The sequence below is a fragment of the Lolium perenne genome, chromosome 3, assembly GCF_019359855.2.
Source record: "Lolium perenne isolate Kyuss_39 chromosome 3, Kyuss_2.0, whole genome shotgun sequence".
NCBI lineage: Eukaryota > Viridiplantae > Streptophyta > Magnoliopsida > Poales > Poaceae > Lolium > Lolium perenne.
This window is the reverse complement of record NC_067246.2, coordinates 185,880,004-185,907,734: the sequence shown is the minus strand read 5'-3', so window position 1 is coordinate 185,907,734 and position 27,731 is coordinate 185,880,004. Positions and strand designations below refer to the sequence as shown.

Genomic DNA, 27,731 nt, shown 5'->3' with positions numbered 1-27,731 from the left:
TGGTATGAGTACTAAGATTTTTAATCTTAGTTAAGATTAAAGCATAGTCCTCAAGATAAATTGCGTGAGTACCAGGTCTAGCCTGACCCTCAAGTATAAATAGAAACCTAAATTCGCGTCTGTGAGGATTTAAACTCAGGTGCTAATCCACTCCCCCAAACAGCTGAGCTACATGTGAAAAGCATCGGCGTCTCCATTGGTCATCAGCCCATGATTCCTGTAATGCCACCGGTCCAGTCTTCAACGTCTGCCCGGCTTCTTCTTCTGCCCACGAGCTCCTAGGTCGCCGACTTTTCTGCCACCATTTGCACCGAGTCCCTGTATGAATTGTTTGTGTATGCTTATTCATATTTACGATTAGAGTGAACTTTTTACTCTCTAGTCCTGCATTTGTGACAATAATTACCTCATCGAATAAAAAATTATGTAGATTGCGCATTTTAGAATATTTGGACCCTCGATTTTTGGTGCGCATTCATTGGGCAAGGTGTGAGGTGATTACTGGCTTTCAAAAATATCCGTACGGGAACGAGGAATAAAACAATTGAATAAGAGAATTCTGGACATAATCGTGGATGATGGACTCCAATATTTACATATTTTGTCACACCACATCGACGAAATACGCCGGCCCCATCTAACAAAATCAAACAAAATACTAAATTAGGGTAAAACCGTGTTTAAAAACTGCTAGGTAATTTTTTTTTATAAAAATTGCACTAAATGGAGTAGTATGTGTCACAAATACGCAACTATAGAGTAAAAAGTGGAATTCACTCTTGCCATTAAGCCATTTGAGAGCCTCCCGGAGGGAGACGATAACACGCCTCCGCCATGCCTGCAGGGACCTACAGCTTAAGCACACCGGTTTTGCTGTTCGTGGTGCCATCGCGAGATTAACTGTGCAATGGCCCTCTCTCGCAGGATGAAGGGCGGAGTGGGCGAGTGGCGGACTAGGAGGTTTCTTGGTCTAACGCGTGGAAGCGTCTTTCCTCCCATGTTGCGGCTGCCCCCGCATAAGCCAGCGTCTCAAGCAGCAAGAAGCCGCCGGGTTGCAAGAAGTGAGTGAAGCTTGTTGTCTTTTGGAGTGACGCCGCCTTGGTTCTAAGATTTTGTTCTTAACATTCGGCTCTAGGAACTAACACTCCGTTAGGAGAACTTCCCTCTTTCTGCCAACGCATCCAACCGCTCAGTGAATGAGGTCTGTGCACGTGCATTCGTGGTCAAGAGCTCTTGCATGTTGCCACCAACATGTGGTGCAACCGTGTCATCAAACAATCACTACGGAAAATGGACAAGGTGCCGATGGCCGTCATGCTGTCGGTACAGCTAGAATTACCATCGGCACAATATGGGTTCGGTACATGCTCATTTGCCGTCGGCACAACATCCTGGGCTGATGGCGAAGCCATCGGCATAGAGCTAGTGGCCGTTTGGCAATTTTGGCTCGTATTTTTTAGTTTTTTTTTAACTTTTTTAGTCTCTCGTATGGATCATTTTAACTCTAACTACACTTAATATTATGTCACATTGCACTCGTGGTCAAACTTTTCGATCAGTTACCCATCCTCAAACTGCTCCAGTCCTAGCACGCTTAACTCTGTTCTTTTCGGACGAGCTTCCATGAAAGAAATGACACCTTGTTGATAATACTATCATATCAATCCTATTAACCCCTCCTTGACGTCGCACCTCCTTATTTTTTTGAAATCCAAATAATTACTTATATAAACTACAATGAATGAACAATATTAATCTTGAATTCAAATAACAGTAAAATGATTTTATTTTTTTGTCATTTTCTATTTAATATGAAATAATTAATATCTTTAAATCTGTAAATAGGAATTTGATAAATAATATGTCTAAATCGATCAGAAAAATGAGAGGAATCCAAATATGACATCTATATCATATTTGAACCTAAAAATGATTTTTCCAAAAAAATCATGAGCATTAGATCATGTACATGTAGTTCAAATCTGACTGACTTCCTACCAATTTGGCAGAAATTTATCTTTTTCACGAGAGGTGAACAAAAATATTTAAGATATCCTAGTTGGGAAATTGTGCATTTAAGGTGGTCTAGTATTTTTTTAAAATTGGGTGGTACCATTGTGAAACTTTTATTTGGTGGTTGTTTCACAAAACACCCCTTTTTTGGACTCGGAAAATCAAAAATAGTTTTATGTTGCGATGAAAAGGAAATCTTCCTCCTGCAACATTTTTCACCAACCCAAGATGCACATGTGTGTACAATATATGAACATTATCACAAACTAGACCACGTATCTAGCAATAACATTGGGCGTTCAGCCTCAAGGCCATGAAACGCGAACATGATATCTCATTTCTGAGAAGGTATTTGGAGATATTTGAAATATTTAAAGTTTGACATTTTCCTCTCAGCTATGTAACATAATATGACACCACACGAAGGTTTTTCATTGTTTTGATCATTTTTTAATTTCTTATGCCCGTTTCAAACTATGGTCAAAATGGCGGGCATGAAGATTCTTAGCTCGGAGATGAGCCTCGCTAAACTTGCAGTGGATCTATGATGAAATAGCATATTGTGAACCTCAAAATGATTTTTCTAAAAAGTCACGAGCATTATATCATGTAGTTCAAATCTGACGGGCTTCCTACTGATTTGGTAGGAATTTGTCTTTTTCACGAGGGGTGGATGGAAATGTTTCAGATACCCTGGTTGGGAAATTGTGTAGGTAAGGTGGTCTAGTATTTTGAAAAATAGGTTGGTACCATTGTGAAACTTCATTTGGTGGTTGCTTCACAAAATACCCCTTTTTCGGGACTCGGAAAATGGAAAATAGCTTTTTGGTGTGGCGCAAATGAAAGCTCCCTCCTGCAACATTGTTCTTCATCTCAAGATGCACATGTGTGCACAATATAGGCGCATTATTACAAACTATGGCACAATTCTAGCCATAATATTGGGCGTTAAGCGTGAAAGCCATGAAACATCATCGCACATGATAGCTCATTTTTTAGAAGATTTTTTGAGATATTTGAAATATTCTAAGTTTGATATTTTCCAAGATAGATCTTATTTTCTGAAAATTTTGATATATTAATTATATTTTCTGAATTATAATTAAGTAGTTATGAAATTTCTAAGATTAATGTGCTAAAATGGAAAATAATTGCGCAGGGTTGAAAGCTGTGCTGACGGCAAAGCTATCGGCACAGGCCTGACGTTGTTACCTCTCCGTCACGGCGGAGAGCCTGTGTCGACGGCATAGAGGATGGCCGTTTGCACCTCGTGCGTTTCCTGTAGTGAATTTTCCTTACCGCCGGGCCCTAGGGTGCAAAGAGGGTCTAGTAGCATATGTGAATAGCAAAAGATATCTCTTCCCTTGATTAATCCATATAGTATATAGCAAACTAAACTAATACAAAAAACCTTGCTTCAGTTACCTTCAAAGATCCAGAGCTAGCTCCATGATAATTTAAAACAAAGTTTCAGATCAATTGTAACAATGCGTTAATATCTCTAATGAGGCAAGGTTTAACCTAAGTTACTATTATAACTAATACGCAGTTTACTAGTCTTCTCTTGTATCCCTAGTTCGCCAATTTGACATATATAAGTTAAATTATATAATGCAAAAATTATATCATTAGAAAATAGAACATCTAAACTTTCTAATGATATAATTTTTATAACATATAACTAATGCTAGCTGCAGTGGTTCAGCTAAACCATGGCAAAAGTCAAAACTTCCAGATTTAGGAGAGTATGCCTTTTAGAGCTTTACTGTTATTGGTGAGAGTGGCCCGGCACTTTAATCATTATTATCCAATCTATAATCTTAATATTCAAGCTAAGCGAATCCATGCATGAGATAGTTTTGATTATCTCCTGTCCTGCGAGTTACGGGATGCTGCTGCTTTTCTTGTACTTGGAATCTTCGATCCACCGATAAAGCAAAGATTTGAGCAGAGTACAGGCTATCAGTCCATGAAAGAGACGGGCAATACAGAACTTAATGCAGCATGTTTGGGAAGATAAGCCGGGGATAAGATTGTTTGTTTTGGCTGTGTTCTTCCACTGCCTCACCAAAGAAGATATCTGCAGACAACACCGGATTAGCCATCAAGAGCTAGATGCCTAATTACCTATAAATGTACGTTGATAATTTGATGCAGTATGCCAGTTGCACTAATCTAATGATGTGTTGGAGGTAAGATCTTGATTAATCACTATCTTTTGTTAGACCTGAAGGTTTATCCTTAGCCTTCCATGATTATGCACTGGATTGTCTTTGTGCTTTTAAGTCGTCGATGTTACCCAATCATGCCGAAATAAACAATCTTATCCCGTCGTCTGGAACTCATGTGTTGAGTTTAATACATTCAACTAGTTTATGAATCATACTCTTTGATCTGAATTTGATTTAAACCTATGCGAGTCGCAATTTTGTTGTATGTATCATTGGATGTTCCCTAGAAGGCTAGAACAAGTTCGAAGAACCAAGAACACCAAAAATCGAACAACAAAATTATCTCAAATAATTCGAACCCAATTAAGGACCAAAAGTGTAATCCAAAATACAGTACTACAACTCAGCAGCAAATCTGCGGGGAAGAGTGGTGGCCACACCATACATATAAAGCGGTGCCAACAAGATATCTTCTTATGGATGATGGATATGGTCAAAGTAGGAGGCACATGTACCATTACACCAACAAACCTTACTTAAAAGTTGTTCAAGTTTCACCCTGAAAATTGTAAGGGCTAGAGTCTAAAACACATCTAAATAGTTTCACCCTGAAATTTTTTCAAAATTTAAAATTTTCCATGTTTAAAAGTTGTTCAAGTTTTAAAGTATTCAAATTTAAAAATTGCTTAAATTAAAAACTATTCAAGTTTGAAAAATATTTAAAATTTTAAAATACTAAAGAAAAAGAAACAACAGAAAAAAACGAAACAATGAAAACGAAAAAGAATAAAGAAACATGAAAACAAAAAGAAAACGAAAAATCGAGAGGAACCAGTAAAAACGGAACCTTTCTAAAACGAAAAAACAAAACAGTACGCCAGCTACCTTCTTGTCGCTTCTTCCGCTCTAATGGGCTGCGGCCCAATTTGCCGACCACGTGGGCGAATAGATACGCGCACGCAGTGGGCGTGCAATAGGATTAGGCCATATAGCAGCGCATCATGAGAAATCAATATCAGTAGGAGAAAAGAGCACCAAATGGCAGGAATGCCACCCTAATCACATTCCAAACTCCCCTCGTGCTCGTTATTGCTTGTGATTCTACCTCCGATCTACTGTAAAACCTAGATCATGGCAGTCTCGTCGCGCGTGGTGCGGTGGTGGTGTGCTAGGTTGGGTTGAAGGATTGCCGTGTCGGATTTATTTTTCTTTGAGCGCGCGGAGAATCCCATGGGGATGGAGGCGAACCAGTTCGATCTCCTCGTCGATGTCGACAAGGACGATCCCTCCCTCGTCATCGCGGCCACCGAGAAGAAGGCGGCCGCCAGCCGCCACGGCGTCCAATCCAAGCTGCTCACCAAGCCGCTGCCACCGGCGCAGGCTGGTGAGTCGGTACGGATTGGTACACGGGGATTTTAGGAGTGGGAGATGTGTTTTCGTGAAACTCGGTAAGTTTTGTAGGCTAATGATCCTTCGTTTTGGCCTAAATTCGCATGTCCCTTTGGGTTTTCTGTTCAAAATGTGGCAATCGGAATCAAGGCAGTGTGTGCAACACTATGTTGGTGCACGTCCTCTAGTGTGAAATTTTCGTCCTTGATATCTCCACTGTAGTTGGTTTTATGAGAAATTCCGCAATGCAAATGTGTTTTTATTTGTGTGTGCAAAGACAGTTTCCACATGTGAGTTTATTTGTGATTTGGTGCTACTTTGTTTATGCAGTAAGGGAGTCCATGAACTATGGTGCTCCAGCTCCAGGACGTGGCAGAGGTGGCTCTAGTGGAGACAGGACGAGCCCTAGGCGTGAATTTGGTGATGGTGATACCAATGTAGTTCAGGGAAGATATAGTGGAGGTGGGTTAGGCGATGATGGAGTTGTGAGAAGGGAGGATGGTGAGGCGAAGGCTTCAGAGAGGGGCCATGGACTGCGCCAGCCTTACTGTGATGGCTACACGGGTGGAGATTACATGAGATGAATCTGCGGGTGCGCCTCGCCGGGCCTACGAGCGCCGCAGTAGCACAGGCAGAGTATATGTGGTGAAACTGGGGAACTATGACTGACGACGCCGTTGTAGTCAGTGTTGTTCTTTGGAGCTTTAGTTTCCTTTCTGAGAGCTCACTTTGGTTTGGTGGATTGATTCAAGTGTAAACTTTGTTGTTTATGATCCATTAGTGAAACTGTTGAGGCTGCTCAGTGCTCACACTTAGGGTGCTTTTGCCTTGTCGGAGAATGGGAACAAGCAGGAAGATTGTACCTCAATTTGAAGTTGAGAAGAATAAGGAGGGTGAGCAAAAAGAAGATGATGGAAAAGGAACCTGAATATAAGGTAATAATTTTCATTTATTTGGTCACTGTATTTTGATATAGTTTATTTCTGGTGTAATCAAAGTAGTGCTGGCACCAAATGGACAAGGATATTGCATCTGTTAATAAAACTGACCACCCACTTCCATATTTTTAAGAAATAAGGTAAGTGAAAATTTTGAAAACCTCATGTATTTTGCAAATATTGAAAACAACTTTGTTGTTTCACAAAACCACTACATAAGTGTAAGATAATATATTTATATCCCATACTGCCCTAACTAATTGTCAGGACAGAGGAAATACTAGGTGGTTGTTCTGGACAGAGGAAATAAGGTGGTTGTTCTAGACAGACATTTTTTATGTGCTGCATGAAGTCATTGTAATGAACTGCTAAGTTAACTTAAGCATTTATGATCAATGATTGTAAATTATTAATATAAAGACTGCTAGATATAACATGAACTGGTATGATATGTTTTTGTCTGGTTGCTAACCAACTTCAGCAATAGGATACATGTCTCTATATTTCCTTATACGGTTGGTTAACGTTTAAACTAACGAGACTGTCATCCTTTTGTACAAATATCTGTGATGATAAGTGGTGGTCCTCAGTCCCAATGACGAATGTGCCTGGTTAGTCAATGTACTACAAAATGAAGTGTAATTCTTTGGTTCTTGTGTACTTCATATGTGTGGCTTTGCAAAATTCAAACACAAAAGTGTGATTTCTGATGGTATTTGCAAAATAGTGTGGTTTTCTCAAATGTACTCATAAGTAAAATCACATTCCAACCTAAGCCTGGTTAAAAATTAGCACATGCAGAAGCTACCCAGTAAACACAAATTTAGCTTGCTGTTTCTTGCTTAAGAACGTGTTGTGGCTAAGCCGATGTTTAATGACACATCACTGAAACATAGGTAATTAGTTATGGCATGTAGATATGAGCATCATAATGGAAAATGCATCCCAAAAGTGTCAATGTCTGGATTATGGATTATGTCTAAACCCTGTTCAGTAAATGTACGCGGTAAGGGTGTGCAAAAATGGTTTGGATCCGAACCGTGGAAACCGGCCGGCGATTGCTTAGTTCATTTCTTTCACTGACTGAAACCTCGCGTTTGAGCTAGTACAAAATTGTACTAGCGGTTTTCATGGCTTGGATTCAAAAAAAAATTGTTAAGAGGCCTAGTAACAGGGTGCTAGGTGCAGACCTTGTAGAAACTGGGTCAGGCCTTTGTGACAAATGATCGCTGCAAGAGAGTTTGTCAAATGCTTTTATCTGTAACAATGATCGCTGACACTCAGTTGTATTGTACTATAGTAAATTTTGCAGTTATGTGAGTTTTTTTCACAAAATATGTTGCGTGCTTGATATGTCCATATGTATAGTTCGGAGTAGTATTAGTGTTCTTGGTTGTTAATGTTTAACCGTAAGTTCCATAGATCAATAATTCATAAATGCCACTGTTAAGAATCTAGAAGGGAACTGAATGATGAAAATGCTTATTTTTATTCCTACTGCTGTTTAGGGCTGCAAGAAAAGCTCGAGATTCTTGAGCGGCTCGAGATCGACTTGTTTTTTTATATCGATTTATAAACAAATGAGCCGAGGATGAGTGTCTTATATAGGTTGATTGGAAAAGGAGTTGACCTTGAGCCAACACTAGCTCGCTCATTTGGCTCGACAACTAAAAAAAATATAAGGTATAATAATTTTATTATATAATAGAAGAACATGTAAAAAATTATTACCTTACATGTTGTGGATGAGATTTATTCCTTGTAATTTGGACGAGATTTGAACTTATTCCTTCTATATATTGTGGATGGTATTTTTGTTCCTTTTATATGCAAGCAAAATTTATTATTTACTATTTTTCGTAGATCAAAACTAGCTTGAGATTGGCTCGAGAATGTTACAGGCTGAGTATGAAACAACTTTTGCAGATCGACCTTTAACTCGACTTAGTATGAGCTCTCTTTAATATTTGTATGAGCTGAGCTAAGCCAGGTCAACTCGCTCGAACTCGACTCGTTTGCAGCCCTACTGCTATTTGGTTCTCACTAGTAAGTTATGGAGTTCATATTGAAGACTACTGCAGTCTGCAACTTCTGCCACTGTTCTCATTATTGTAAACAGTCCCAAACCATGCCTGTCTATTTCGTGATCTAACAATATTTGTGGTTGATTTGTTACAATGAGTTGTGCATATCCAAATAGCACCGGTCAGCTGCAAGTTATCAGTTGTGTGGCACCATTTAGTTTTCCAGTCATTACTTATCTTTCAGTGAAACTGTCATGCATAATACTTTTCCATCAAAAAGCTGACACAAATTCACACAGAGAAGTAACTAATATTGCGGCTGGTCTGATCCAGTGAGTCTTGCACCCCAAATAACTATTGGTCAACTGCAAGTTCTCAATTTCACCCAGCCTACAGATAAGTTTTGTGGCAGTATCAAGGTTTTCATTCATTATTTCTCTTTGCATGAACTCAGGAAGCTGCCATACATTATAATTTTCTTTTTAAATTTTAAATTTTACGCAGAGAAGCACTAACTTGAAGTCTGTGCTTAAGAGTTTTTGTTGATCGATTGGGTCCAGTAATTTGTTATATTTTCTCTTGTTCATTGGATTTTGTATGCCAGTCGTCACTTTTGCCTACCTTTCTTTGTATACCAATGCATATGCTTGCAAGCTAATTTGGTGTGTAAATGTTTAATCATACATATTCTAATTGTATTGTTTGTATGGTTTGCATTTTTTCTTTTGTTATAACGCATTTTTTACCATTAATTAGAATACAGAAGAGAATACAAACTACTGTGTTGTAAACTATAAATTCAGTTTCATCTGCCATTGTTCAGTTTGGTTGGTGACTTGAGAGGGATGGGATGGATCATCCAGATTTTTTGGGAATGGGATGGTCCATATTGGGTGATCCCATATTCTGTTTGGTTTGAAGATCTGAGTGGGATGGGATGAAGTGTGTTTATGTTAGGATACTAATAACAATTGATTAACTACCGTCCAATTGCAATTAGCAAAAAAAATGTCATCTTCACGAGCCGCCTGTCGAGCTCAGGCACCGATGATGCTGCTCCTTCATCCCAACGAGCCGCCGCCGGCGTCGCGACATGCTGGCGTCTGCCGCGCCGCCGCCGCCGCTGGTTGTGCGCCGCGCCGCCGCCGGGCCGTCTTGCAGCCGCCGCCGCCGCTGGTCGTGCCCGGCCGTCTTGCGCAGCCGCCGCCGCCGCTGGCCGTGCCCAGCCCGGCCGTCTTGCAGCCGCCGCCGCGCTGGCCGTGCCCAGGCCGCCGCGCTTGCCTATGGCCGAGACCGCCGCAGTCGCCCAGACCGCCGCGCTTGCCCTGGGCCGAGGCCGCCGCTCTCGCCGTCGGTGACGTCGCCGATGCTTTCTCTGTCCACTGCAGGCAAGCCGGAGGTGAGACGCGGTGCACGATTAGAGAGGAGGGAGATGGATTAAGCAACGGTTCACGTTTTTAGGAAAAGGTGGATCGGCAGGTTCGGTCGATTTGGAGGGACGGATTGATACATGATTTTCAAGGAATATTCCTTTATGGGGATGGTCCCATCCAACTTCATCTGTAACCAAACATATCAAGAAAGAGGATCATCCCATCCCATCCATGTTTTGGTCCAGAACCAAACACACGCTATAGTTCATGTTGCATACTTGATTTCGCAGGAGATGATTGGGAGGAATATGAAGAGGTACTGGAGGATGAGAGGAAAGCTTTGCTAGCACTGAAGGCCGGACAGAAATTCTGAGATAGATAAGGACTTCCAGTCAATGCAACAACTTTCTATGAAGAAGTATTCTGATGAGGTCTTTATCAAGGTGGTAGATCCAAGCCCTGCTTTCATTTGTTATCCTTTTGCAGAACTTTATCCTATTGCAGTATTGCTCACCTTGCACTTTGGGTTGTTGTATGGTTCTGAGAAGGGCAAAAGGACAGAAAATGTTGATAGAGATGAGCGTGTCAAGAAGGTATCTAGACATTATGTTCCCAGACTTCAGTCCACTTTGTCAAACCAATCTATATATCCAATGTCTTCTGCCCCCTAGTATCTTAGTATCAATGAATTCCTGAAGCCGGTTGAAGGTGAAAGGTACCCTGGTGGCGATCTGGCAGTCGGCAGAGGCCGGTGGTGATCGTGGACGATACAGGGTGACTATACTTTCTGAGAACCAGTTGATGTGTCGTCAACTGAAGATCAATTACAGTTTCCTACGTTAGGTTGGAAATGAACATGTCACCATCTGTAAACACCTTGCATATTTTATGGGATTTATTACTTATATCTTGTATCCTCATGTGTCAGCCCGCTACATCAGTACTGTACGTCCATGCCTTTGCACATTTTCATGACAAACAACTAAAGGCCGTGCCATCCTGGAGAATAGTCACATGTCATTTGTAACTTGATAATCTGAATCTTAAGAGAAAAAGATCCGACCCGAGGACGAGCCCAAACCTTAGGGTTTGAAAAGAAGAAGTAAAGCTCTCATTTACTTCAATCAAAAAAGGTAGGTCATAACACAGATTGAATTAGACCTTACTCAATCACTCATCGCTGGAAAAAGTAGAACGATTTTGTTGCAAAACAAAGCACAAGCAATCTCAATTGTGGAAAGAAGTAATTTTAGTAAAGACATTGCTCCTCTCATTTATAAAGGATAAAAAAGAAGAAATTGCACCGTCAACAAAGCCTAGACAATGACTTTTGGACCACTATTGTCAACACTCAAGATGGCTCTCACTAGACCACATTATGCAATTTACCAATTTTTGGGAGATGACTCATGTCATACACTTGGACCCTAGCACAACGGATTCAATCCTATGAAAGCTAACCAAGGATGGTTGCTACTCTTCCAAGTCGACTTACACCATGCAATTCTTTGGATACCCGAAATCTTACATGCATTCCTTGATTTGGAAGCCATGGGCTCCACCGAAGTGCAAAATCTTTGCTTGGTTGATCATCCAAAATAGAGTTTGGACGGTAGATTGGCTTCAAAAGAGAGGATGGCCAAATTGTGGAACATGCAAGCTTTGTAATCAAGCACAACAATTCGCCTCTCATCTTCTTTTCAAATGCCGGTTCACCATTCGTGTGTGGTCACCGGTGAAGAATTGGCTAGGACTACAAGACGTTAACCCCGCAACTTGGCGTACTATGAGGAATGTAAAGGAGTGGTGGAATGAGGCGATTCAAAAGCACGGACAATACCTCCACTTTAAACATGTTGATGACCAAGATAAAAGATGAAGCCACCATATGGAGCCTAGCCGGGGCTAAGGCCTTGAGTATTGTAATACCGCGAAAGTAGGCTTATGTTTTGGGCGTGACCTTGTGTCAAGTCTTGATCTGTAACACCTCTAATTAATTAATGAAAACGGCAAATCTTTTGCCTTGTTCCAAAAAAAATTAATGAACTATATAGGCGGCGGAAACTGAACGGTCCAGATTTCAGATTGAGATGAAGACAAAACCTGCAGGTACGGCGCTCGGGTCAAAAGTGGAGCGGACCTATTCACCCAGGCTGTCTCGATTGCACACTTCCACACAAAACCTGTACTCAGTACTGACTGTGACAAGCAGGCACACGCAGAGGGCGTCTTGAGTACGAGCCGCGAAACGAGGAAGCCGTTGGGGAGTCTGACCTGAGCTCTGGTGGCGCGCACAGTGACGCAATGATGGTCGACGGCGAGCAAAACCACACGACGCGACGGGTCAGATATTCAGATGAGACGACGACGAGACGGCTTCGCGCCCGTTACGGCGGCGACGCGACGCGACCAGAGCAGGTAATGATGAGCGCCAGCGGTAGATGCGGCGACGCACCGGGGGTTGGCTGTGTGGCCTGCAACCGTGCGTGTAGCTCAGCTAGCACAGTGCGCAACTGTTGTGCGCCATGGCGTTTCTCGACCAGCAAAAGCTTTTGAGCGCACCGTTGTCGCGCGTACAGTTGTGCTACTACAGTACCGTGCTGTTGCCATCCTGAATACACAGAGTGACTGAAGAAAAGCAAACTATACATGTGTCTGCCCATCTTTGATCCATGTTTTATTGGGAAATGGGAATTGAGTATTCTCTCAAACGTGTACTTCCTCGTTTCAAAATTAAGCTCACCCTCCAGCGGCGTGAGACCGTTTCCGCCCTCCTTGACCGAAAATACGTCTGGCACCACCTCCAGCGGCGCGACGCAAAATAACCGGGCTGTCCGCAGAGACGCAAACCTGGCGCATATTCGTGGATGCGCAAAATATCCGCTCGCGTCTCCACGACGACGACGCCTACGACGCCTTCGACGATGAGGACGACTACATCGAGGCGCTCGCATACCATAACGAGGAGGTGAAGGACGACAGCGATGACTACGTCGCGGCCGTCTTCCACGAATGGCAGCAGACCATGGAGGAGGGCCAGAATTTCGAGTTCCCGGAGAACATGACGGACGACGAGATGGCGAAGCTCGGCGTCGAACGACCCGCCTGTGCAGCTGCCGGACCTGTCGGAGGATGAAGCCATTCGACAGGTGCTACAGGACTCGGCGGCGCCACAACCGCCGCCGTATAACCCCTGGGCTCCTCCTCCACAGCCGCATCCCTGGGCGCCTCCACCGCCGCCACATCCACAACCCTGGGCGCCTCCACCTCCAGCACCGCCGGCGCGCCCGGCGTACGCTCCCCCGGATGGCAACTGGCTGTGGGCGATACCGGAGCTCATCGTGCTCGACAGCGACGACGAGCAGCAGTAGGCGTTAGGGTTTTTTTTCATGTTTAAACTATGTAAATTATGTTTTCATGTTTTAAAAAAATTATTCGGCCAAAAAATGCGTAGTGCCGCTGGAGCCACCCCCGACACAAACGGACACACGGTCAATTTTGACCATTTCGGCCGACGCAAACGGACGCACGCGGACATTTCCGAACGCTAAAATGCGTCGCGCCGTTGGAAATGCCCTGAGTCGTTTGGGGCCTGTTTGGTTGCCAACAAAGCATTTTCTCGCATGCGGAGAGGCGAAAATCGTGGGTTTTCTTGTCCACGGGAGAAAGATTTTCTGCATCGCACGAATTTTAAAGCACCCGAAAGTTGTACGCGGAGGAATGCTCGATTTAGCTGTTTCTAGCGATGCAACCTCGTCTCACGTTCGCCGGAGCTAAAATACGTCGTGGTGATGCGACGGAGGGATGGCGGGAGCCCGCACGTGCCGGGAAAATACGACTGGAGAAATTCGGTCACCTCCCGCCAAGACTCCCCCCTATTTACACCTCACCGCCCAAAGGCGCGCCACCATTTTCCCCCTTTCGAACTCTCCGTCCATAGTTGTTCGCCGACGACCAAGGTAAGGGACGGGCTCTTCTCAAGCCGGTGGACCTCCGCTGCAGCAGTCCTTTCTCCGTTGTCTGGCCGACATGTCGTCGTCTTCCTTCTCCGTGACCGATTGCTAGATCACAGGGAGTACCTCTCATCCCTAGCTTAGATCTACACTGAGGTTGTTGGTTGTGTAGGGATAGAGAGTTATTGGTTCGATCTACTTGTTTTGCTTACTTGTTGCTTCGATCTGTAAGCCCTAAAATAGTTTACCTTAGTTTGTTGCTTTGATCTGTACTTTTTGTGTACTTATTTTATGTTGTGATTTTTAAGGTCTTGCTTCGATCTGTAAGAGTAGAGTACATTTGCTTAGTTCTTGGTTCGATCTATAAGCGTCTAGTGCGTTCCTAAGATTTCTAGTGCCTGTTATTTCGTCGAACACCTGTTTATGCGTTCTTCTAAGCCAAGTCGTCCACGTATAAGTGCGATAGTTGGTATGAGGATTGGTTTCTACGATGTCTGGAACTCCTCCTTGTACCAGCTACGCACTTATACATGGTAGCAGGCACAGAAGATTAATATTGTCTTATGGTCAATCTGGATGCGCACAACGTGTTTGGAACTTGAATGAAGATTCTTTCCATGCTTGCTTACCATTTTTGCATAATGTTGTCTTAAGAGCTTCTATGTGTGAAAGAAATAGGTTGCTTACCATTGCTCTTGCACTTTGCTACTTTGTTTGCATGTATATGATGCGAAGTCACCTGATCTGTCGTCCAAGTCTGTGATGCATATTGTGCCACTCCGGTACATCCCGGTTCGTGGTAGGTATTGCCCTATCAGGAAGAATAACAACATGATATGGCTTGCCGCTCCGTCCACCTTCTTGTTGAACCGGGTGTGCGTGTTGGTCACGAAACAGAAGACCAGAGTGCAATTGTTCACGAACCGTGACCTCAAGGAGATTGTGCGGCCATTCTGAAGTTCACTGACGGTGAGGTTGGTGTCGCTCGGGTCTACAATCATCTGAGGCACTGGAGAGCAAATTGGATTCATGTCTGCACGCTCAGGAAGATGGAAGAGATTTGTTGGGTGAAGAATACATTAGCTATCATGATGGATGATGATGCATACTATGCGTGCACCAAAGTTAGCGCATTGGAACTTCTCTTGCGGTCCATTCACTAAGTCATTTACGATAGATGTTGTTAGCTTGCACATGAGGAAGAAATAAGTGACCTCATCATTGCAGACTCACCATAGGGACGCGGAGCTCATCAACAAGCCGATAAAGAACTATGCTCAGGTGAATAAGATCTATGAAGGCGGCGTTCCATCTGCTCTGCTCACTCCGTCGCGGTCCACCTTGCTCTGAGCCACCTCATGGATCACAAGGCACATGTGACTAGGTATCTCGCGATGACCCCTGATGGCAGGATGGCCTGGTTCAACGCCTTCCTAACGAAGTATTACCTGTAAGGAGACGGAGCATTGGATGCTTGTTGTCTTGGTTGTTTTGCTCATGATGAACACCGCATCAATGATGTATATTTTGGGAGTAGATAGGTTTGATCTACACTGATGGTACGTATGTATATTTGGCGAGGTGGTATTTATGTAAACCCTCGGTTGATAAACCTATGTTGCACCATGAGCTGTTGCTCCTGCCCTTGTGGTGCAACTTCACTGCTAGAACTAATATCCGTATGCTAGCCTTGCTGATTATGTGATCTATGTGATGTATGATTGTTGTCCTGTTATTTCCTATTTCGTCGAACACCTTGTGCATATACACGGTGAACTGGGTAAGTTCACCAAGAAGGGTAGAAGGTAATCGTATTCGGGTGCTGGATGTAACCAAACAGTCGTTGCATTTTCTCAAACGCGAATTGTGGGCAACCAAACAACATGGACTTTGTTTCATGAAGTAGGAATTGTTTGCAACTAAATAACTTGCATAACATGGATTAGAGGTTGCATTTATCCGGACAGCATCACGGAGCCATGTTCCATAGATGCGAGCAAACGTTGCAAGCAACCAATCAAGCGCTTAGTCTTGGCTCGTGGGTTCACAAGGCACATGTCCTCTTCTCCCAGCATGGGATTTCTCAGTGGTGGTGCCAAAAGGCTGGCAAAAAGGCTCATTATAGATCAGGTCAATGTGACGGTTTTTCGTGTAGCGGAGCGATGCTCGTGTGGGTCGAGTGGTTGGCCTTGTAGGTGTCTTATAAGTCGCGTGGTGCTATAAATATGGCTTTGTTGTTGTTCAGTTTTTCTCCCGATTTTCCTCAAATAAGCTGGCTAGTATGGGTCTTTTGACCGTCTTTTCTCTAATCAATAGATTTAGCAGTTGTCCTCATAACACTCAAAGAAAATGAAGCTACGCTTTAGATTTTGTTAAAGTTAAATATCATAAAGTTTGATCAAATGCTAAGGAAAACATATCAACATATACAACGTTAAATTTAATCAAATACATAGAAAACATTTACTGATCAATAATATCATCGTCATTAGGGGCAGTATGAGTTTTAGAGGTGCTTGACGCACTACTTTATTTTCGAAGGAGAGCATATTAATATTGCCAAGATACCAATTACATCCAGCCTCTACAACAACACGTTTGGTGCACTGCTTACCTAGGACTGTTGGATCACTGGCGACCGAGGCTCCAACTCTGCAAGATGATGTTGCTTTGGTTCATCCAGGTAGTTGTTGGTAGTTGTTGAAGTGGACTGCTCCGAGATAGTTCATATATGGAACTTGGGTACGGATGGTCGATGGCTAATCTCGCCTATCATTATTAGTGATATATGTGAGCTTAGTGTCACTTTTGAGTCTTCTAGTTTATGTTTAGTTCGCCGTTTAGTTGACCATGTGGCTCACAACTGAGCTACGCATGCTTGCACTAATGTGATCTCGCAGGTTTGGCCAGCGGAATGTCCTAAGTTTTTAGTTCATAGCCTACGGGCTGATCGTAACTCTGTGTCTTATGATCAATAAAGCTCACGGTATTCTCAAAAAAAGAAATCAACATCATCGTGGGATATACTTTCATGTTATGCACATTTAATATTCTAGATGTTAACTTTTTTAGTAAGTACCGGAGGAGAGCAATTTATTTATGTTTCAACACAAGAACAGAGTACTTGTTGCAACGAAAGTGCAAGGAAATAAGGGCTGTTGGGTTGTACTGAGTGGAAGATGATAGTTGTTGCAACAACAAGGCACCAATGTTAGTGCAACTCTAAACAGATCCCCGAAACAGCCCATTATCTAGGGTACCCCAAAATGTCCCGGCCATGCAATCCCAACCCTCAGATGAGCAATTCAGCATGCCATGGCGAACAGATACACCCCTCCTTGCCGCGGGTTCAACGCGGGTCGCTGTCCGTGTAGCCCTCCCTCCAACAACGAGGCGGGACGCCAACGACGTCTTCGCTCATAGCATGTAACATCACCGGCGTTGGACAACTTCATAGTGTTCTTCTCTACATGACATGGAGTACATAAGAAGAACAAAAAACTGCCTATTCAACCATGGTACATTGCCCTAACCAAAACAACGTAACAAGTTTGAGAACTACTATGTCTACCAATTTAGTCAGCAACAATGCAAGTAATAGTTGTTGCAACAACTGTATACAAATTCTAGAACTGTTGTTTCCTGATTTTTTGCTATGGTGTTTTTGCCTTCATGTGTCTTAGAACAAGTTAACCATATGCAATGTTTTCTCTTTAATCATACATTTTCTAGTTTAATTTTAGTTACTCCATAATTTGAGATGATCTTGTGTATAACATGAAATGCATAAGAACAAACAATCTAATAAGCCTGTGTACATTGCCAGTTTGGCGCAACTAATAAACGAGCTAATACATGTTCCAATCTACTCCACCGAAATGCAGATATCAGTTTTTTTGTTTTGTTTGGGTCAGATCCTTGAATACAAGGGCACTCAATTATGTTCCAAAATGCAGGCCCATGCAGCATACTGTTAGTTGGTCCACAGGGATTAGTACAAGAAGACCCTTCTATAGTGGCATCAAACAAGGACAGCAACGCATCGATCACCCCACCAGCCACACTGCTGCATATCTCGGTCCAAGATTTTCGAGATGCCATATGCACCAGCATAACAGCTCAGGGCCCTCCCTTAGTGTTGAGGCAACTATTCATGCCCATGTGGTATTGCTGAACGCCAACTGATTATCTGTACCATAAAACTATCGCTATGATTGAACATACAAACAGCGTGGTGATACCAAACCCCAAGTTTCAGTACGGGTGGCAGTGCAGTGATCACATCGAGATCTATAAATGGCACATGTTGGCAAATTGCATGCGAACACCATGCTGGCATCCTCACCTTGGAACTGTCGCCTCCCATTGCAGATTAGCAGGTATAGTGGAAGTCACTGAGATTTTCAAACAGCAATGACATTTCAGATCACATTTCCTCGATCTAATTGATACACAAAAGAAGAGCTAACTCGGAGCTCAATATCACACTTCCTCGATTGATACACAAAAGAAGAGCCAGCTCGGAGCTCAATATACTTGTAAACCTATTGGCATTTCTACTGTACACCAGGACAAGGTAGCAGCAAAAGCTTTGGACCTACGATTGCTCCCAGAGTAGAGGGGCTGGGAGAATGGGTGAGGGAATAATACATAATTGGGTTGCTAGAATTTCGGATTTCTTCTGGAGAAGAACATTAGTATCTGTTAGAGATGCTCTTCTTGTCTCTGTCCCAGGAAGCCCTCAAAGACTCGTACGGTTGTTTTCTATCAACCACTCGATGCGAATCTCTCCGAGCTGGGCTGCTGTAGCCCTGATAATGCGGCTGATCATTTGCCATTCGCCAGCTCCTGCTCCCAGAATCACTACTCGGGGCCGAAACAGAGACAGAATCCACCACCATGTCACCCTCTAGCAAACGAAGAACCTAATAGAAAGAGAGGAAATACAGAAATCAGTGGAATAATACAGTTAACTAAAGGATATCTAGAAAAAATAATCGAATGTTGAGCCCAGAAAGAACTAACATGAGACATGCGAGGCCTTGAATGGGGATCACGTCGTATGCACAGGTTTGCTGCATGCAACATGCAACGGACCTCATTTTCGCTGTAGCGGTCCCCCAAGCGTGGGTCTATGAGCTCATCGACTGCATGCTCCTCCAAGAGATGGCGCGCCTGTCATAAATAAAAACTTTGTTAATTTTTGTTAATACTCAAGCCCCACACAATGTACAAAATTTTGAGATAGCAGTATTAGGGCTCCTTTGATTCAAAGGATTTGCATAGGAATTGTGTAAGATTTGGTTCCTATGGGAAAAATTTCTATACATGTTGTTTGATTCATAGGAACATATCCTATAGGAATCTTGTAGTGTAATTCCTATAGGAAAAAAGCATTAGCTCATACCTCATGGAAAAATTCCTTTGCTACAATCAAACAAACTTCATCTTCCTATAGGTTTCAAGAAGACATGTCATTCCAATCCTATACCTTTCCTATTCATATGTTTTTCCCATCCTTTAAATCAAAGGAACCCTTAGTGTAGCAATTCTGAGACCCTGTATAGAGTAGAGTCGTGGTGAATCTAATGATGGTCTGCACTGTAAACTACTGCTCATCTAGGGGGCCTCTCTTTGTGTGGGTATGGGTGTTTGTGCAAGAGTTCACTGAGACTGAGTGTAGTTTAAATAGCTAAGAGCATCCCAGCAGCTTGGGACTCCCCGGGCCGAAATCCGGCGCTATTTAGTAGCGCCGGATTGGACGAAACTTTGGCCTGGGGAGCGCTGAAGTTCCAGCCGTCTCCCTGCCTGGAACACCCGGGGTTCGCCGTTTTTTAGAGAAAAACATCCTTGGGCAATACGTTTACTAGTGAACAAGATACTATTGTTGTTTGATTGTGATTTCACAAACTTATGCAATATCCCAAAAGAACTTGTCTCGCCAGAAATATGGACTGAAGAAACTCACCCATTCAGTTAGAAACTGCTGGCCCTTCGGTCGGTTAATGTCAACAGCCTTGCGCCCAGTGACAAGTTCAACTAACACAACCCCAAAACTGTACACATCCGCCTTCTCTGTTATTTGTCCACTCTGCGCATACTCTGGTGCCAGATAACTGCAAGGAGCCATTTAGAATCATTGAGTGCCCAAAACTGCTAAAGATGAGATATTCTGAATATTTCAATATATACCCAAATGTGCCGATGACTCTTGTATCAACACCCATGTCTCCATCAGGCTGCCATCGTGCCAGACCAAAATCTCCAACCTGTCAGAACATAATTGAAAACATGCAATCCCATCATGTAATTATAACTCAGTGGGCCTGCATAATACAAGATAGGATACTGGAAGAATTTTAAAACTAAGTTTCTGCAAGATAAATATCAGACAAGTTCAACTAAAACACAGTTGCAGTTCAAGCAAACTTGCTCTACGTAAGACCCATTTATCTTCCAGAAAAGTATAGTTGCAGGATAGGCAAACCCAATTCAGTATGAAGTATGGTTCATCATTGCATCAGCAACGCAACTTTAATGTGATATCTAGAAAGAGATCTAATGCAATTACTAGAGAACAGGTACTTATTTTTAAATTGCAGTAGGCAAGTACAATCAGTACCAGAGGTTCAAAATCATGTGTGACAAGGATGTTGTTTGGTCTCATGTCACGATGGATTATACAGCCAACTCTGCATTCCTCGTGTAGATACCGCAACCCTCGCGCAGCGCCAACAGCAATCTTTTGTCTAGCTGCCCATTCCAATGTTTCTTTATTATTGCGACCTGAAAGAAATTTCAAACATAGCTTACAATAGATTTAAGCAACAACACCAACTTTTGCTTATACAAAGTGGAACAGCAACATGCAAGTAAAGAATAGAAGTGTATTGGCATGCAAACTGAAATGTGCATTAGCATGATTACATTTTTATAAATAAATGCAGGGGGAGAAAAGATCATACCATAAAGATGTGTATCCAAGGATCCATTGCAGATGTACTCATAAACAAGTAAACGCCTCCTTTCCTCAACACAAAACCCAATCAGCATTACAACATTACGGTGTTGTGCACAACTCAGAACTTCCACCTCTGAGCAAAATTCCACATCACCTTGGGAACTAGCAAGCTTATGTTGCTTGACAGCAATTGCCTGACCATCAGGAAGGACGCCTCGATGAACAGATCCAAATCCACCTTCAGCCAAGAAATTTGCCTCAGAGAAACCACCAGTTGCAAGTTCGAGTTCAGCGTAACTAAACCACCTAGGAGGTTTTCCAAACACAGGTGCTTTGTGCTGACATATTGAACACAACGGAGGTGGCCCAGGAGCTGCATTCCTTACTAATGAGACAGCATCCCTGACATTTCCTCGGAAATTTAAGTCTGATCTGCTCCTCATAGAACTTATTTCATTCAAAAGATCCAACTTCGAGATCTTCTCAAGCAGAGTATCTGCTGTTGCAGTGCGGGTTTTCCGTGGAGGTTTTCCAAGCGATCTTGCGGATACAGATCCCTGTAAAATGTCCACCATCCAAGGCTGAAGCGAGAAGGCTGCTGAGGGACTCAATGTTTCACTGTCAGTATCAGAAATATTGACATCTGAATGCTGGATCTTATCCTTTGTTGTTTGTACCTCTTTCTTCAAAGAGCCAGTTGTTGTTTCAGAAGCACAAAACGGGGAAGTCCCTGGATCTGAACTTGAGACAGAAGATGTTCCCGCTTCGGTGCTTCCGAAAGGCGTCGCTAAGTCTGGGCTACTACTTGGTGTCACAGCTGGTCCTCGAACTGAACTCCGCGGTTCTTTTACATCAGTTGCTGTTTTAGCAGCAGGACTATCCAACACTGGTGGAAGTGAGCAGGGTCCTTTGGACTCTTTATCGGGAGATCCCACAAGATTCAGGCGTAGAACTTTAGGCTGAGAACGCTTCATGACAACAATGTTGCACTGTAACTCTTCGACGCAACGCTTCTCTTCATGCTTCAACTCCCTAAGCAGCGGCAGCAGCATGGGCAGCTTAAGCAAAGAGGGCACAAAAGAGTCTTGAATTTAAAGAAGAAAATTACAGTAGTAAAGCATTGAGCATTACTTGTCTAGCACAACCCAGCTTGCTTGTGCTCGCTTAGACTCCGCAGCCACAACACCAGGAGGAGATCCAGAAACAAGCTTAACCTTCACATTTATCTACACAAATGGCATAAGCGAAAGATTAAGCATGCAAGTATATATGACAGGAGAAAAGCAGACATGCATAGATGCATTAGCTCTGACTACAAACCTTGCTTGGATCATAAACGTCATGAAGTTTGAGCATCATCTGCGAACAGAGCTCCGAGATATCAGATTTTTGATCCAGCATTGTCTTGTGGCCACTTGCGCAATCTCCCGCAAATAGCGGAAAACCCCAGAACTTCCTTCCTGAAAGAGAGGAAACCCATAGAGCATTTAAGAGGCTGCTAACACAAAACAGAGGGAAGAGGGAAGCACTCAACCGCGAACTTAGGGAAGCTTAGCTACTGAACAAAGTGCAACAACTTCAGTGATAATAAAGGTAAAAGGAAGAATCATCGATGGCAGCCAGCCGCGTATGCATTTAACTGTGCAAGCTACTGATCCAGGAGTCATCGATGGCATCCAGCCGCATATGCATTTAACTCAGCAAGCTAATGTGGGTACATGATGCGCTACAGTTAAGCCCCACAGAACAACACGGCAGTTGAGAACGCGCTGCTAGCGCGGTGGTAGCGATAGGCAGTGGCCTAGCTACCCGTCCTGGGTTCGATCCCTGCTGGGACGAATTTTAGGATGTCTCACCGGGAATGCTGTTCCACAATAAAATCCCCTCCACACATATGTACCACAACTACTAGCTTCTAGAGACACCCAAATTATGTGTGCTGTGTGTATAGTTCTAGGGTCTAACTTGTGCACTAGTGGTGTGCGTGTGTGTGGTGTGAGTGTGGTGTTGTGTTAGTGCATAAGTTCAGATACTACAGCTGTAACACAGATCGAGGGGTCTCAAAAAAAAAAAAAACAACACGGCAGTACTGCAAAACTGCATTTGCAAAGGACGCATGTAATTGCAGCGAAAGGAAGGAACGGCGTACCAGAGCTTTGGGCGGGGATGACAACGAGGAGTATGATGCTGCCGCCGGGCTGCACGACGTGCGTCAGGGCCCAGACGATGGCCGTCTTGGAGATCTCCCGTATGGCCGCACGCACCGCCACCACCACCTTCTCGGCAGCAGCTGGCGCGCCCTTCTCGGCGGCGGTCTTCCCCTTCCTCTGCAGCAGCAGCTGCTGCTGCTTGGTAGAGCTCGCCATCACCTTCAGCAATGCCTGTAGATCAAGAGCCTCACTCTTAAGTAAGGAGCTGCCGCCTAGAAATCAAACAGTAGGCCTCTCTCTAACTACGCAGCTGCCACCTACAAATCAAAGAAGCTCTCTCTAATAAGCAGCTGCCACCTACAAATCAAAGAAGCTCTCTCCAATAAGCAGCTGCGGAAGGGGAACCATATATGGGGGGGAACTGATGAGTGCTCGCACACCCAAGAAGAAGACGCAAAGAAGTAGAGGTAGCGAGATGCCTAGTACGAACAACGCAACAACCACGCCCTCGAGTGGTTAAATGCAAAATGAGATAGGAGTAGCGAGTACCGAGCTTCTGACAGTTGCCCCAGCGGAGCTCGACACCGAACTCTGTTGACGGACCCAAAAGGCAGGCCAAGACCAGTAAAGATGGCGGCAAGGTAGTAAAAAGGAGGCGGCCTTTCCCCCGTCCGCTGGGTCCCGAATCTCCGATGACCGGGCCGCTCCGCTTTATGGCCGGCCGCAGAGGCCGCCTGCGAATGTCCTCGCCGATACTGTAGCCGGGCTAGGGACACCGGGAAAGGGCGGAGAGAGCAGCACAAGTCTGGCCGACGAGACGGCGAGGTGACCCCGCCCCGCCCCGCCCCGCCCCCGCCCGCCTCCTCCCCGTCGCGCAAGACAGGTCAGATTGTACAGTGTCGCGTCGTCCTTGCTAGCCTGCACGATTCCCCGGCGCGCCGTAGGAATCCGGAAAAATTATTGAAGGATTGTTGGCAGATCTCGCCGCGCTCCCCGCCCGCCTCGAAATTGGCCGCCGCCGCATAGGCAAGTGGGACAAAGCCGGGTCAAATTGTACAGGAAATCTCCGCCGTCCCACATGGAGAGGGCAGGCGGATCTCCGACGAGATATTTTGACTCGCATTCCCTTCCATAAACGAACACCTATTCTACTAGCATTTCTAAAAAAAAAAAAAACGGAAAATAATCTGTCCGCCCGCAGTTCCCGGTCTCCTGCATCCGTTTGATGAACCGACGCAGAATCGAAGGTCGCGACAACGAAAACGCGAACCGGGACGGACGGCGGGAAGGGGACGGAGAGGGAGAGACCCACCGGAGAAACGGGCGCCGCCGGCGAAGACGACGATGGGAGGAGCTCGGCGCTGCTGCCGGGCGACTGGCACGACGATGCGGGAACCCTAGGCCGCTAGAGCGTAGCGCGCGTGGGAGGAGCGAGCGGAGGCGGGTGCGCGGGTAGAGGTAGAGGTGGTGGTGGCCATTAAAGAGCCAAGGAGCGGAAGCAATTAAACCACCATTGCTCTGCGTGACGCCTACCCAGCCTTCAGTTCCTACTGCCTCCCTCCTCGCCTGGCCTTCGCTCCGACTCGTAAATTTCCACTTCTGCCCTCGACGCCCCGTCGCAGTTCGCGCATTTAAAAACTGGTCGCTGTCGCCGGCCGGTCCCGACGCTGTCCAGCCGTCAGATACTAATCCGACGGCAAGGGATTCTCCCAAGAGTAAATGCGGCTCGGTCAGGGTGCTGTCTCGTGAGCAGGTGGTCCCGGCCTCTGCCAGGCGGGGACCGCCCGACAGGGTCAGGCCCCGGCCGTGGTCCCGGCGCACAGCCATGGTCCTGGTGGACCACGTCCAGCCGCTCGCTGCTACCTCCAGGGTTGATCTGACCTTTGTTGCTGTTCGCCGGAAAATTTGTGAGCTCTTTTTACACGCAGGCTTTCCCTTCCCCTCGATGCAATGCAGCGATCGCATGGGGTGTCTAGGGTGAGGGTTCTTTCCCATTTCGAGTTTACGTGTACTTTCCATGGCGGACTGATGTGATGGCAGGAGAGCCTGCTGGTGTCGACTAGTGGAGTGGTCGTGTGTGCCTGTGGAACAAAAACTGGTAAAGATAATTCACAGGACTACGGGATATCACTAGTTTTCATTGCTACCTGCTGTTTTCACATGCATCAAAATAGCATGCGACACGATACTGTCCTTGCCATACTTTCAGATCTATAGGTTTTGTTATTTTTGCGCAGCATAAAATATAATGTACTTCCTGGTGAGATTTCTGACCTATGTAGTAGAATGCATCGTTACCTACATCCGGAATTTTTTATGTATTTTTCCAAAACATGCAAGTATTATTTACAAAAAAAAATGAAATAAGAGCTATATGTAGGCATGTAGCTCGGGCCACAAAAGAGTAGGAATGCACTATAAAACTATCTAACCGGGCACAAATTGCCATGTACAGTGTGCGATGATTGGAATGAACGGCTTGGCTATGGACATAACATGGCAACGATGCAATCTTTAAAAATTTGAGATGTCATTTTCAAATTTTCTAAAAAAACGTCACACTGATGGGACTGCACTAGAAAACTATCCAAACGAGCATAATCAACCCTGTACCGAGCGCGATGATTGGAACCAACAGTTTGGCTATGGACGTAGCATGGCAACGATCCAATTAGTATCTACTACTACCTGCGTGTATACTATGTACAAGAAAATATAATGAGCTCCGGCTGTCCTGTGAATGCAACGTCGATGTCACCAAGCCAAGTGGTACGCTCGCAGACAATTCATTCAATGTCGTGCTGATCCATTGTAGAATTGTAGGTACACACAGTTCACCCTCCAAGTGTGAATCATGACTGATTATTAGGTTTGTTGTGTGATATGTACTGTACTACCATTTTGCAGCGCTAAACGTACGATGCATGTCTCCATCAAGCGGAAGAACCAACTTCTCAATGCAACAACAATAATAAGAACAACGAATGTGTTAACTAAGAAACCGGAAAGGAGTAGGCTTAGAGTTAACATCTCCGGTCGCGTCCCCCAAAGCATCCTCCAACCGCGCCGGATTGAGCGTTTGGGGGACGTGTTTTTTTCGTGCCGCGTTTGGGGGACGTCGCTTCCCAGCCGCGTCTCCCAAACGCCGCCTCCAATCAGAAATTCAAATTGTTGCATTTAAAAGATATCGTTCCCGCCGAATCGTCGCGATCAGAGTAGCGGCGATCAAAGTACTAGGCGCGCGATCATATTACAGACCGGTGGTGCATGGTAATTAGAAGAAGGGGTTGGGCGACGGCGACGTATCCCGAGTCGACGCAGGCCCGTCGATCACGATGACCTCGTCGCGATCTGTCCGGTGTTGTGCATGCTCCGTCTGCTCCGTCGCCGACGCAGAGGCCGACGCAGGTGTAGCAGTAGAAGACGCATCAGCCGGCTCTTGCTCCGAGGTTGCTGCCGCTGCCTGGCCCGCCGCGTCGGCTACAGCTATTTTGGCTTCGATGTCGTCGAGGATCTGGCCTTTGAAGAAGTTGTGCGCCACCCGCGTCCAGGGAGACATTCCCTCTGTCGACGCTCTCAGCAGGGACATGTCGTCCCTGCGTTTCTTGAGCTCCAAGTTCTCCTCTTGCCTCTTGAGTAGCTCCGCCCACCTTTCATCGGCCTTTTTGTCGCGGGAGAGAAAGGTCGAGGAGACGTAGGCGAGGCATTTCGTGATCGACGCCTGCGTCTTCTCACAAGACACGGCGTCGGCCAAGGCGGCCTTGGTAGCCTTGTTGCCAGTAGGACGCCCTGCCGATGTTGCCATCGGCGCGTCCAGATCAATGGCATCCTTCCCCTTGGACAGCGACATGCGCGTCAACCGCCATTTATCGTTCACTTTGAGCTTGTTATAGCAATGCATCAGCGTGAACGACTTATGCCCATCCGAGTTCCTCCAGTAAACATCCATGGCCCTATCAAACTAACCGAAGCGGAATCATTTCATCGAACACAATGTAGGCGCTACAGATTATGAAAGAAAGAGTCGTACCAGTTGGGAGACGTCGGCGCCACTGTCGGCTCTGGTCACTAAGTCGTGATGGTATCCATGGAAGGAGTTCACCGACGCCTGGATGATGGCCCATCGCGTCGACATTACCTTTTGGCTCCTCTTCATTGTCACTATGTTGTATTCGCTCTTGATGAGCTTGCCCTCATCGAACTCGGCCTTGATCCTCGCCCAATACTTCCCGTATTTTTGGTTGGCGCCGATGATGGAGTCATGGCTCACCGTCGCCCACGACTCGCACAGACAATGATCCTCCAAAACCGTCCACTTGGGGCCTCGTGTGCCCGACGCCTTCTTCTTTTTCTTCTTCGTCCTCACGCCGTCCGCGTCTACCTCCACGAGATCATCGTCACCGGCACCCTCCTCGTCCTCTTCATCCTCGCCCTCGCCGCCATCTTCGTCCTCGTCGTCGTCCTCATCGTCGTCCTCCACCTCCTCCTCTTCGTCGTCCTCACCCCCGCCCTCTTCCTCAGCACCCTTGATACGTCTCCAACGTATCGATAATTTCTTATGTTCCATGCTACTTTTATGATGATACTCACATGTTTTATACATACTTTATGTCATATTTATGCATTTTCCGGCACTAACCTATTAACGAGATGCCGAAGAGCCAGTTGCTGTTTTTGGTTTCAGAAATCCTAGTAAGGAAATATTCTCGGAATTGGACGAAATCAACGCCCAGGATCTTATTTTTCCACGAAGCTTCCA

The 27,731-nt window shown here is 45.0% G+C and overlaps 1 protein-coding gene and 1 long non-coding RNA gene across 5 annotated transcripts; one reads left to right on the top strand and one right to left on the bottom strand.

The window, feature by feature from the left end:
- The first annotated feature begins 5,167 nt into the window (after positions 1-5,167).
- Positions 5,168-11,166, top strand: LOC127342844 (uncharacterized). 2 transcript variants are annotated; one of them, XR_007876918.2, is made up of 4 exons: positions 5,168-5,632; positions 5,904-6,508; positions 10,199-10,351; positions 10,457-11,165. It is a non-coding gene; the product is annotated as an uncharacterized lncRNA (long non-coding RNA). The 2 variants fall into 2 exon arrangements; XR_007876917.2 differs by having other exon boundaries at positions 10,199-11,166.
- Positions 11,167-18,306: 7,140 nt separating this feature from the next.
- Positions 18,307-24,387, bottom strand: LOC127342843 (inactive protein kinase SELMODRAFT_444075). Of its 3 annotated transcripts, none has more exons than XM_051368859.2 (10): positions 24,285-24,387; positions 22,972-23,203; positions 22,143-22,282; positions 21,954-22,048; positions 20,827-21,854; positions 20,484-20,647; positions 20,054-20,130; positions 19,830-19,977; positions 18,887-19,036; positions 18,307-18,786 (listed from the first exon to the last, which is right to left on the bottom strand). In XM_051368859.2, exons 2-10 carry the CDS (start codon positions 23,186-23,188, stop codon positions 18,556-18,558), a joined length of 2,250 nt encoding a protein of 749 aa, XP_051224819.1. In that variant the 5' UTR covers positions 23,189-23,203; positions 24,285-24,387; the 3' UTR covers positions 18,307-18,555. The 3 variants fall into 3 exon arrangements, with proteins under 3 accessions (XP_051224819.1, XP_051224820.1, XP_071684363.1); XM_051368860.2 differs by lacking the exon at positions 24,285-24,387 and adding an exon at positions 23,522-23,749; XM_071828262.1 differs by lacking the exon at positions 24,285-24,387 and adding an exon at positions 23,334-23,472.
- Positions 24,388-27,731: the final 3,344 nt, after the last annotated feature.